At 45.1% G+C, this 12,027-nt stretch overlaps 1 protein-coding gene across 1 annotated transcript in view; it reads right to left on the reverse strand.

Annotated features, from left to right (window-relative positions):
- Nucleotides 1–12,027, reverse strand: part of zswim5 (zinc finger, SWIM-type containing 5) — a 53,116-nt gene continuing 41,089 nt past the window's right edge. The window contains exons 6-14 of the mRNA XM_072669144.1: nucleotides 11,773–11,949; nucleotides 10,821–10,967; nucleotides 9,884–10,021; nucleotides 7,555–7,812; nucleotides 6,706–6,841; nucleotides 5,065–5,222; nucleotides 4,726–4,889; nucleotides 4,550–4,631; nucleotides 1–4,421 (exon numbers count right to left, since the gene is read on the reverse strand). Coding sequence (XP_072525245.1) covers nucleotides 3,559–4,421; nucleotides 4,550–4,631; nucleotides 4,726–4,889; nucleotides 5,065–5,222; nucleotides 6,706–6,841; nucleotides 7,555–7,812; nucleotides 9,884–10,021; nucleotides 10,821–10,967; nucleotides 11,773–11,949 — 2,123 coding nt within the window. The 3' untranslated portion in view covers nucleotides 1–3,558. The remainder of the gene's footprint in view (nucleotides 4,422–4,549; nucleotides 4,632–4,725; nucleotides 4,890–5,064; nucleotides 5,223–6,705; nucleotides 6,842–7,554; nucleotides 7,813–9,883; nucleotides 10,022–10,820; nucleotides 10,968–11,772; nucleotides 11,950–12,027) is intronic.

The following is a 12,027-nucleotide window of genomic DNA, read 5'->3' on the forward strand; positions in this document are numbered from 1 at the left end:
ACGTGTTTCACACTTTATTCATAGAAAAGCACTGAAATTCAACACAAATCATATAAAATGGTAGTAGCATTACATAAATAGTAATAAATTTTTGTTTATAGACATTAGCTCAAGAGGTTGCACAAAAAAAACAAACAAAAAAAACAAAACGTTGTTGAACTATACTTTTGTGGCAACAAATACTGGATACCTTTTCATAATTCAGTAGCACAGAGAGGCGACAAACACTTTCCCTTAAATTAAAAAGAAAAAAATAAACAAAAAAAAGGGAAAAAAACAAACAAACAAACAAACAAAAAAAAACAGTAGATGAACTAGTGAACAATCTCTACCAGCGATTATTTTTTTTCCTTCTAAAATCTAGGGACAGATCAGAACACTGGTACAGTCAACACATATAGACACTTAAAAAGTATGGGAGAGGAGTTATAAAAAAAAAAAAAAAAGACGAAAAAAAAAACAAAGGAATCAAAGCCACAGAAGTTTATTCTCTTTTTTTTGCGATGCCGTCGGACCAGCTAAAGTCGAGCTACAGAGAATGCTTGCTTGGTTATTTAATTTTTTTTAGTTTAATAGAGCAGGCTAGAGCGCTGTGATCATCCTGCAGACGTTGGTTTAGAGACTCAAAAAAAAAAAAGAAGCAATTTCCCGTCTAACCTGCGAAATGCTCCTCAGTTCTTCTGTTGATGTCCCTGACAGACAGCAACAGCACGGCGTGTCCTGTTCAAGATCACCAGATGAAGACCAGGAGGACAGGAAGGCTGCAGAAGGTCATTAAGACCAGGTGGTCCTGGCCTACAACCGATGGAGCCTTCTGATTATATATAGATTTTTAAGTGAAATATGTGAATTTTGTGGCTGATCGTTTGGAAGAAGTAGTTAAGGAACCAAAACTGGAGGAAACGAAAAAACAAACACACTAAAAAAAACTATTAACAAACCAAACGTCTCCTCATACATAACCACCCCAAACTGGCAACTGTCCAAGTCCTGGCGAGGCGATGAGGGTGCCCACACGACCATCCAAACCGCCACACAGACACTAGCCCCTCCCTCTGCCCAAATACACAGAACGCAGCCTGAAGAGTGTGTCGGCCGACTCGGGGCGAAGGCGAAACACCCAGAAACCAAAACCAAACAAAACGTGCCACTGTGTGCGATGACCCGGCTGGCAGACTCGACCGCCCTCGACCCTCAGTTCTGGACAGCGGAAGGAGTCTCGGGTCTCTATCTCTCTTTCGTTCTTCTGAACTCCGCTGACGTTGGCAACAAGACCTCCTGAAACTCACAACCCGCCGCTCCGGCTGCTTTGAGAGAGGACTGACTGTAAGGCTTCGAAAGTAAAAAGAAAATTGAAACAACTAAAAAAAGAAAAAAAGAACAAGATGTACATAGGTCAGTCAAAAAGGCAAAAAAGGGTCCATCCCAGTTTGCAGCGATGTGCAGACTACTGACCGAACCGTCCAATCCGAACGGGCCGAAGCCGAACGAGGAATGAGGCGGAGTCAGGAGGGAAGTGGTTCTGCATAGTCAGTTTGTTTTCTGTTCATAAACGTTTGTCCTCCCCTTTTTTCTCTCTTTTTACTTTTTCATTCAGTCTTTACACGCCATGCTTTTTTTTTTTCTTCCGACAAAAAAGGAAAACAACAAAAACATAGAAAAAAGAAAGAGGATACAAACATAACAGTAAATATGAAAAGAAAAAAAAAAACTGTTCACAGGAGCACCTGAGAAATGTTTTTCTTTTAAAGTCTTCCTCTTTAACTGCTGTCACATTCCCAGCCCGCGACAAATTCAAGTATCCGAAAAGAAACCGAAAAAAAACCCAAAACAAAAACATACAGTTATCATAAATAATTATAACTTTACAATTTTTTGAATTGACACTTTCATATTTACAATATCTTAAATGCTTATGCTACTATTTTTTTTTCTCGTTTTGTTTCTTTTAAGTGATTCCCTGAGAACTGAGTTGAGCGTCTCTTTTCTCATTTATCCTTTCTTTCTTTCTCGTTTCCTTCTGTTCAAAGCCGCAGAGTGCATTTCTAAGAGTTGGGACCCTAGAGGGCGCTTTGCGGAGTGGGGGGGGTTGGGGGGGGTGCTGAGGGAGAGGGGCGGCGCGGTATGTGGAATGTGGAAGAAATCGTGATTTTTACATTATAATTTTTCCCCCAAACAATTTACCCCCTCTCTTGCATTTCTATTTGATTCATTATCTACAAACTCTACATGTGACCGATGAGTTTAATTTAGTGTTCACGCTGGAAACTCGCTAATCAGGACAAATCGTGATCGTGAAGGCGGGTGTTAATGAAGTGCTTGTATAACTTTTTTATTACTAAATAACTACTACTACAAATTCACACCGTCTTGTGATTTTTTCCCCCTCCCAAGAACTGATTGAGGAAAAATGTGGCTGCTAATGCTAATCTCTGTCCACCTTCTGCTCCACCGAAAAAAACAAAACAAAAAAACAAAAACCAAAACCCAAAACAACGGTTAAAAGAACACTCCGGAATTTCCCCCATCTAATCTCTGTGTGCTGCATCTGTACTGTGTGGAGGATTGCTTATTCTTCTGTGAAAGACGGTACACAAAACACAGTTCCATAGAAAGCAACGGGGGGCCTCAGCTGTACGATAGCAGCACTATACCGATATACAGATGCAGCAGAAAAGGACGAGGCTGAAAAACGGTAAGAGTGTTCCTCTCAGCCGTCTTGAAAAAGACAGCTGAACGTCGTGGATCGTGGCTGATGGATTCAGCACCTCAAAACTCTTACCTCCTTTTTAAAAGATCCCCCTCGCTACGTTTTGAAAACGAGAGAAAAGATGAAACAAAAGGAACGAGGACAGAGGCGAGAGGGGTGGCGAGTCCTGGTGGGGAGGGGTAGTAGGTGTACGTTGGAGAATTCCTGGGTTAGGATGAAGAACACCTCTCTTTGCTCAGCTGCTTTTAAACATGAGGCCTCTTCCAGACCGTTAAAGCTGTTCCTTAAATACGATCGAGGTATGACAGTAACACTGTGTGCGAGTGTTTGTAGGAATGACCGTTTTTTTGTAATTTTTTTTTTAATCCGAGTGTTTAAGCTCCTTCAAAAACAAAAATACAAAAAAACCAAACAAAAAAAAACCCAAACAAAAAAACAACACACACCACTAATCGCCACGATGGAAAAGCTTTCCCAGGCTCAAAATATATACCGCCTGTCATTTGGTTTCTCTTTATGTGCCACTTCTACATTTTGTGTAATTCGTCGCAATTTGATATCCGTAATAAACTAAAGCGAGCGTAAGCCAAAATAATAATAAAAAAAAAATATCAGAAAGCATTATTAAGCTTGTTCTCCCCATCCACAGGTTTCTACCTGGTAGAATAAGTTAGTGAACAGTGGTTGTTCACGGTTTAAAAAAAGAAAAGGAAAAGAAATCGAACAAAAGAAGATGTAGGAATTCACAAAGGATTACAAAAAACGAGAACGGGAGGAAATAATGCCTTAAATTTAAATAAAATGGAAACAAACAGACTCCAAAAGAGTCCCCCCCCTCGCGTCTGTGGTCAACCGAAACGTTCTCGCACCAACATCATCAGTTTCTTCTTGCCCTTGTAGATCTGCTTGAGGTTGTCTATGAACTGGGCGAACTGGATGTGGCCGTCCTGCGCTAGGAGGAAGGTTTCTCGCGCCTTGCTGAGGAACTCTATGAACTCGCCATAGTGGCGTGGGCTGATGTGGGTCAGCCGCGAGTGCGTGGTGTTGATGTAGGCGCTGATGGTGGCGTCCAGCAGCTGCCTGAGGGGCGCCTTGTCCGTGCTCATGAGCTTTCCCGAGTTGCGGCGGCCGGGTATCCCGGCAAGGCCGGGGGCAGTCATGGTGCAGCGGCGCAGGATGTCCGAGAGCACGGTGGCGCAGTGCACGCTTTTTACCACCAGAGGGATGAGGGCGGCAAGCTCGTTTTTGCCCAGGGAGTGGCTCAGAGCGCAGGCCCACAGGACGTCGTTGATGGCCGGGTGCGTGTCCTGGTTGTAGGCCAGGTTGAGGTGGGCCATGGCCAGAGAGGCCAGCTTGAACGCCCTCAGAGGGTAGCCGCGGTGCTCCATGTACCGCGCGATGGTGAAGAGCTGCGAGTAGCTCATGCCCGTGGAGGCGGCGTCGATGACGATCTGGTAGGCCGTCTCGAAGGCGATGTGGTCCTTCTCGCAAAGCGTCAGGGCAGATAGCGCGCAGTTCTGAGGGTCCTTCATGGCGCACTGCAGGGCCAGTGTGCGGGCACAGCCGGCCAGCTCCTCCCGCTGAGGGTAGTCCAGGCTCAGACGCAGGACCGTGTTGTGGGACATGACCGTGGCGGCCACAATGCTCGTTGCTTCCGTCGGGGTGAAGAGGGTGTACCAGGACTGCAGGATGCTGACCAGGGCTCGTAGGCCTACAGTGGGAACGAAAGGACAATTAGAGCAGCTGAATACAGAAACTGAAGTCAGAAAATAAATAATTAAATATTTACAAATTAAAATAATAATAATAATTTTAAAATGCCAAGAAAACTGTACTGACCGACTTCAGTAGCACAGGTGACCAGCCAGCGCACCATCTCCCTGCGTCTCCAGTTTAGTGTGGACAGGGTCATCCTCATCACCTACAGAGTAACACCATGATGAGTTACAACCACACACCCGTACAGTGAACCACACCACACACATACACATAAAAACAGCAGGCCTGAAACACACCTGAAGGCCGAGCTCCAGGGCCACGTTGAGCAGCGTGATGTCGGGTGGGTTGTCTGCGGGGGTGGCGATTTTAAAGGCGTCCTGGGCCAGTTTAAAGATGAGTGAGGAGGAGTGAATGTTCTTCTGGATGGCCTCCAGAACCGTACGAAGTCTCAGCATGTCTCCTACTCAACACACAACATGCATTCACTTAAAATAAAGCCACAAACTACAGTGTTGTGCATCAAAGATCTTAGATTTCAGCTTCAGCAGCCATCACAACAGTCACAAAGGCGTGTAAGGAGTGTAAAACCATGAACGTTTGTCAGAGGCTTGAGATCACACGTGTGTACTACTCACCCTTGGCTGCCGTTAACATGGTTGAAGCCAGCTCGCACTGCTGGGACTCTAGGTGTCCGAGGGTAAACCAGCGGGGGTATCTGCTGGGCACAATAGAGATGCCGTGGTGGGGGTGACCCACATCGCCTGAGGGGGCAGTGGACTCCAATACAGGCAGCCTAAAACACACACAGCACATTATAATCATCACCATTATTATCACAACAGCAACATGCAGAATTACACACATCCATCAATGCCATAGTCTGTGGAAGGCTATCCTAGAGCAGCGGTTTACACAGTGTTAGCCTACATCAGTCCTGGAGATACACCACCCTATACAGTTCATACTACTGCCTTCAGAAACATCCAGACTTTTCCAGAATTCAGTATTCAATTAGCTTTGTGTGCTGAGGCAGCAGCCAGCAGATCTGTGCTCCACTGCTCATGTCTGGGTGAGCGTGCAGTGGGAACTGCATTATTGATTGCGTATCAGTGAGGACCCTGAGGATCTGGCCTGGATTAATGATGGCACAGTAATAAAGGCCCTTAGAGACTGTACACAGCTGAAGCCAGAGCAAGCACAGCCAGGCACTGTCCTGCATGAGACTGACAATGTGTGCATGTGTAATGTGAAGTACAGTACTATACAAGCATCTTAGGCTACCTGAGGAAAGTGTACTAGTATCTATTTGTTTAGACAGCAGAATAAACTGAAAACATTTACATACAATAGATAATGTAATAATAATAATAATAATAATAATAATTGACATTTATGTCTGCCAGAGTGATGGATCTATTCTCAAGGCTCTCCTGGAGGCAGGACAGTATTTACAGGTACTACTGATCAATTCTTCATGACATGAAATCTGGTGTGCTGCTGGTGCATTGGCACAACTGCATACAGTGACTGGAACTACATTGAAAGGAGGATCCACAGTCATTCTGGAGCATTTTATTGGTCCATTAATTGTGGATTTTTGATGTATGTAAAGAAAAAGATTCATAACTGCCAGATTCATAACATCAAAAAAATGTAAAGGAAAAGTTGCATGACGTTTTGCATGACTGAGACACATTTACCACTCGGAAAACCAGCTGTACCTCTTTAACTTTAGGTTTATTACTCAGTTATTAATCATTATGCAATTTTTCTAACCGTATATTTAGCATAGAGTCCCACAGGGTTCTATCTCAGGACCTATGAAACTGATGTTAACTGACAGTAATGTAGTTATGGGTGTGAAGACGTTTGGGCTACAGGGTCTTCTCATGTGCTCTAGGACATCTGCTAAGTACTGTACATGTAAATAAAATAAAATAAAATAAAAAGGCCTATTTCTATTGTCCTTGTTAACTTTAACAGACTTTCTTTTTTATACATTTCTCAAGTGCTCTCCACTCACACTCCTGGCAAGTCGCAGGATGCTTTAACACACCTGATTCAACTCATCGCAGGTGTGATAATTAGCCGAGATGAGTTTAAACAGCTGTGCTGGGCAATTGCTGTTCTAAAGGAGTGATGTGTGGAGAGTTGAGAGTGCGCAACAGTAGAAAGAAAATTACTCCATTACTAATCAAAAGTTTGGAATCACTTCATCACATATTACTATTACTTTATTTATTAGAATAATTTGTACATTTTTTGTAGCTTCTTACCTCATGGCTCTCAGGCCGATCTTGTAGGCCAGGTCCGTGTCATGGGGAAGGAGTGCTGTGAAGAGGTACTTGGCGAACGTGTGCATGGGTATGCTCTCTCTGTGGATGACCTCGCCAAGGCCACTGAAGGGGCCGCCTACAAGCAAACGAACACACGCACACACATCCACGTCATTTCAACGTCCTGGACTATGGGGCTATGTCTATAAAAACAACAACAACAACAACAACAACAACAACAACAACAACAGTGTCTGATTATAGTCTACAATGCCTCACAGACGATGCAACCTAGACCTGGAATGGAACAAACGTAACGCACAGTGCACCATGTGTGATAGAAGGCGGCTGTTGTTACCGCCAGAAAAAGGGAAAACCACTGGCTCGTCCAAAACCAGTTAGACTCAGTGGAATTGGCCATCTCTTTCTGATCAGAAGCAAACATGCTGGCTAAGCTGCATTCATTCTAACACACACACATACACACACACGTTCAGATGGCCATTATGTGAGCATCAGTGAATAATGCCAGTGGCAAGAGTCACAGAGTGGGCGATCTGTGGAAGATGTGTGTAGGCCAGAAGGAATGAGGAGGGTGGCATGGGAAAGAGAGACAGGGGGATTTGCAGGCCCAAGGGAGGAGTGTGGGAAAAGCAATAGAAAAACAGAGAGAGAGAAGCAGTATGAAGGGAAAATGGTGAAAAGAGCAGAAAGTAGATCTAGCGCACGAAGGGAAGATTTACCTTCCAGTAAAAGCTCAGCTTACTTGCTAAAACTGCAATATATTCTCTTGCTTACAGTATTGCAATACGTGGCGAAGTGTGTGTGAATGTGTGTGTGTGTTTGTACCTTCCAGCAGCAGGACAGCTTGTTTGCGGAGGGTCTGCACCAGCAGCTCGTCCAGCTCCAGCTCCTGCAGCTTGGCTACGATCTGCTCCTCGTTGCGGCAAACTTTGTCCTGGGCGTAGAGTCCCTCTGGCATCAGCCGCTGTTGCCCCATGCCCATCAGAGCCACTTCCAGGGCCAGGGCCAGGTATGACTCCCCGCCATCCGGGCAGCCCCATATGGGCACGTGCTGATACACCGGAGGTTTGGGCTCACCTGAATCTGCAATGAAATGAAGGAATTGCAGAGTGCTTAGTGATGGCTCTGCTTGCTTCTCAAGTGAATTCAACAGCACTATCTGAGTTGGCAGTGAGCTGCTGGGGCATCTGTATTTAAGCCATTATACTGCCACTGTCTTAATTTAGCAAAGGAAATCTGAAAACTGAGCAAATTTGACATTTTTGGACAAACTATAACTTCAAACCACTTATTGGTCAGACCCTTCATTAGTAATATACTGTGTGTTGGAGATTACAGTGTTTAGCCATCAGCAGTACTTATTAAAGGCTTGCAGTGAGCCCAAATTGTAGCCACAGTCTACTACCATAGACTAATAACGACCCTTCTGTCCTTAACTGCCATGTCCCCAAGTCATACTGATCTAAAGGCATGTATGTATGTTAATGTATGTGTGCCTGTGTGTGTGTGTGTGTGAGAGAGAGAGCCGGAAAAAAAACACCATCTGTCTGATAAGAGCCTCAGCACTCGCCCTTAAATCCTCCTGGCTAATGAACCCACTGCCCTGTGCCCCAAACTGACACAGGAAGGGGGGAGAGCAAAAAAATAAATACAAATACACAAGACGACACCACGGTCTCCGGAGATCACACTCCCCCACAACAAAACACACACTCCATCCACAGCTGGATGCCTGAGCTGAAGACCACAGTGATAATGCAGTTGTTTCTGCATACCTCTGTTTCTCTAGAGAACTTGTCTTAGTGTTAAAAGCCCATCTAGAGCAAAGGGAGGAGCCTATTTCAGAACCAGTAGGTGACTGAAAACTGAACCCAAGCTGCTCTTTAAACTCATACTGGTACTATTAAGGGATGCTATAAAGGTGTCCAATACAACATGCATATATTTTCTGAAGCATTATAATATCAAATCACAATATACCAATAAAAGGCTGTTCAATATAATTGTATGATTGTAACTTGTATTGGGGTTCGGGGCTGTTTTTCAGTATTTTTGAACAAGTACATCCTAACCCCCTTACGCAAGTGCATGCAATGAAACAGGCAACCATGTGACCTTTGGGCTAATCAAACTCTCCTGAACAAACAACATGGTTCTGTTTAGCAGCTGGAGCACACCATAGCGTACAGGCTCAAACCAGAGCATCGTTGTGGCCAAAAACACTGCCAGCTTTACAAGGCTTGTCAGCAACAGCAGCCTCACAGCCTGGCGCAAATGAATGGAAGAGATACAAGGCACAAAAGACAATAGCCGAGATGTCAGAAAGACCATGGAGTGCATGCACAGCAAAGTCTCCTATTACGCTCTATATATGAATAGAGAAAGAGAAGAGAAAAAAAAACACTAGAGACCAAGAACAGAAAAATCAGGGCGTGAGAGATGGAGGTGTTTGGACTACATGCTCCAGCTGTTGTTGTTGGTCCTGCTCAGCTAGCACTCTGACCCCTGGACGCTCTGATTGGATGAGATCGAGGACCCGCCCACATTGCTACAAATGCCAGATGTTTCCAACTGTGTGACGGAGTCAAACAAAGGACTCTCCAACATGCGTGCACACACACACACTATGTATCGCTCAAGCACTCTGGCAAAAGCCCCAAAGAGAGCAGAAACCCTCAGACACACACACACACACCACCACCACCACGAGCACATATACACACAGGCAACCCATATAAACAGACCCAATCACCGTACCACTTGGTTGCATTATTCCTCAGCACAATAGCGCCCTGTTGGCGTCGCACAATAGAAACACAATAGCCAACACTCTTCTATTTTGGCTGGGACTGGGGAGGGATGTATAGAATGCAAATGCTGATTGATTTTATACGTTTTACTCGGCCGTGTGGCCAGAATGACCTCTCTGCTACAATAGCACCCCCCACCCCACCCTTGTTGCGAAGACTAAGCAAACTGAATGAATCCCCAAACACAGGCCAGTCAGTGGGGAAGAGCTTGAATAAAGGCATGGGTGTCTTAAGAGGCATGAAAGGACACAGAGGCCTAACCCAACACCCCTCACCCGACTGTGCGCACACACATTCCTACCCCCTGTGGGTCACAAACACACTGTCAGCCAATAATGGTCTACCTCCGGTATCCATGGCGTTGTCATCTTCCACTCGACACGTCTCGGTGAGGGTGGCGAAAAGGCAGCCGATGGGGTCGAGGGGGTGGCCCACCCAGCCCTCCAGATTGGTAGTGCTGGTCATTCCCCTCTGCAGCAACTCTGGACACATGCATATATAAGCGTATATTTAACTGAATAGTGGACGACGAATGACTCAGCATATCCCCAACTCATTCATTTAACTGCTGTTCCATAAGAATGTATAAAGTAAGTGTTTCAGAGTGCTGGTTCTGCACATTCTAGTGTTTTCCCTGCTTAATACACCCACCTCAACTCATTAGCTCATTAACAAGCCCTTCCTGAGGTTAAAATGGGTGCACAAGAGCATGAAAACATGACAAAAATGGAGTATTTCAGTGTTTTGTTCTAATTTTACTAACTGTAAATGCTCAGTAGGAGGGGAATCTACTGTGTCCACAATGTTATGGCCATTTTGCATTTATTGCTCATTTCCATGCCATTTTATTGCATTTGTGTTACTTTAGTCCCTCGTTCAACATATTCTTGTCCTATAGCAGATCTACAAACACACTCAACTGGCCTTGGTAAATGAATAGCACAGATACCAAACCAGGAATGCTTAGAAATACTTACAATACACACAATGCAATGCTGTTTTCAGTGTAAAACACTTACAGTAGTTCCTAAATTACTCTTCAGAGTACAGTTAGAGTTACACTTTGAAAAACAGGTTGAAAGCCAACCAGAATAATGGCAGGTTGCAAAGGTTTCTATGAGCAGATAAAGGAACCCTCCTCAGTCTTTCAACGGAGCACAAAGGACCCTTTGTTGTAAAGTCTTGGCCACTACAGACCTCGCATCTTGCCAAGCAGATAAAGACTGCAGTTAGGTCATGTTTTGAGCCATGTGCTCGTGCTCATGCATGTGCACGCCTTACCTTTCTTCTGGTGTTTGTAAATGTCCAGCTGACGCTGCTGCTGAAGCCGAAGCGTGTTGATGATGGCTACGGCCAGCCGCAGAGCCTCCCTCGGGTAACCGTGGGAACGCAGGGCATCCACCCTGGCGCACGCAGTAGGCACATGATCTGGCAAACAAGTCACATGGAACACAGTTAGCGTCGGTGTTTCGCTTTGTTGTTATTTTATTTTATTTTTTTTCTAGATATACCCTATCTGCTGGAACGGGCTTAAGCCGTAAAAATGGACCAAATCTTTTCAGAAGCTGCTTATTTTAGCCCCTCGACCCAGCACAAGTGGAATTAGAGAGCTTACTGCACTAACGGCAGGATCCTTACACTCGTACACACGCAGATACGTCCCTAATATGCTGCCTTGGGAGAGTGGCAGAAAGACTCCTACTACAATACTCTGTGTGTGTACGTTTTAAGAGAGACCTATGCTCTCTAGGGTTGTTGCGTGCTAAAACGTTTGTGGACACTCCTTATTAGTGAATTCAGCTGCATTATAGCCCGGCTTATATAATCCTTACAGAATGGCACACCCAGGAGGAGCTGTATATGAGCCAAGCATCAGATTGGGGAGTATATATCCCTCCACGACAGAGTGATTGAGCTCCATCCAATACCTTTGAAATAAGCTGGAGTGGCGTTTACATTCCAGAAGAAATCATCCAACATCAGGAATCTGCTGATCTCACGAATGCTCTTGGGGCTAAACGTAATCAAATCCTCACAGCAGGGTTCTGACATCTAGTACAGGGCCTTACCCGAAGAATAGAGACTTACTAATAATAGTTACTGTGGCACAGTGGGAACTAACCACCTTTTTAATACTCTTGACTCTGGATGAAACGCTGGATGAGCATGTGTCCACAAACGTTTGACCATGAAAAAGGAACAACAGAACCCTGAGCCGGTGTTTCATTCTTACCCAGCCACAAAGGCAGGCCCTGGGGGTTAAACAGCAGGCTCTCTCCCTCTCTCTGATAAGCAGGGGACATGTAGAAGTCGCTGCTGATGATTCTCTGCAGGTGGCTGTCCTGCCAGTGCAGGTCACATGCTTCCATAGCCCGAGTGAACACAGTCCGCCTGGGCCTGGCCAGAGAGTCTGAGACACACAAACACACACAGCAGAGGGTAAACACACAGGAGAACTGTACTGTACAGTAGCTAGTGAAGCACAACC

This window comes from Salminus brasiliensis, chromosome 23 (genome assembly GCF_030463535.1).
Source record: "Salminus brasiliensis chromosome 23, fSalBra1.hap2, whole genome shotgun sequence".
NCBI lineage: Eukaryota > Metazoa > Chordata > Actinopteri > Characiformes > Bryconidae > Salminus > Salminus brasiliensis.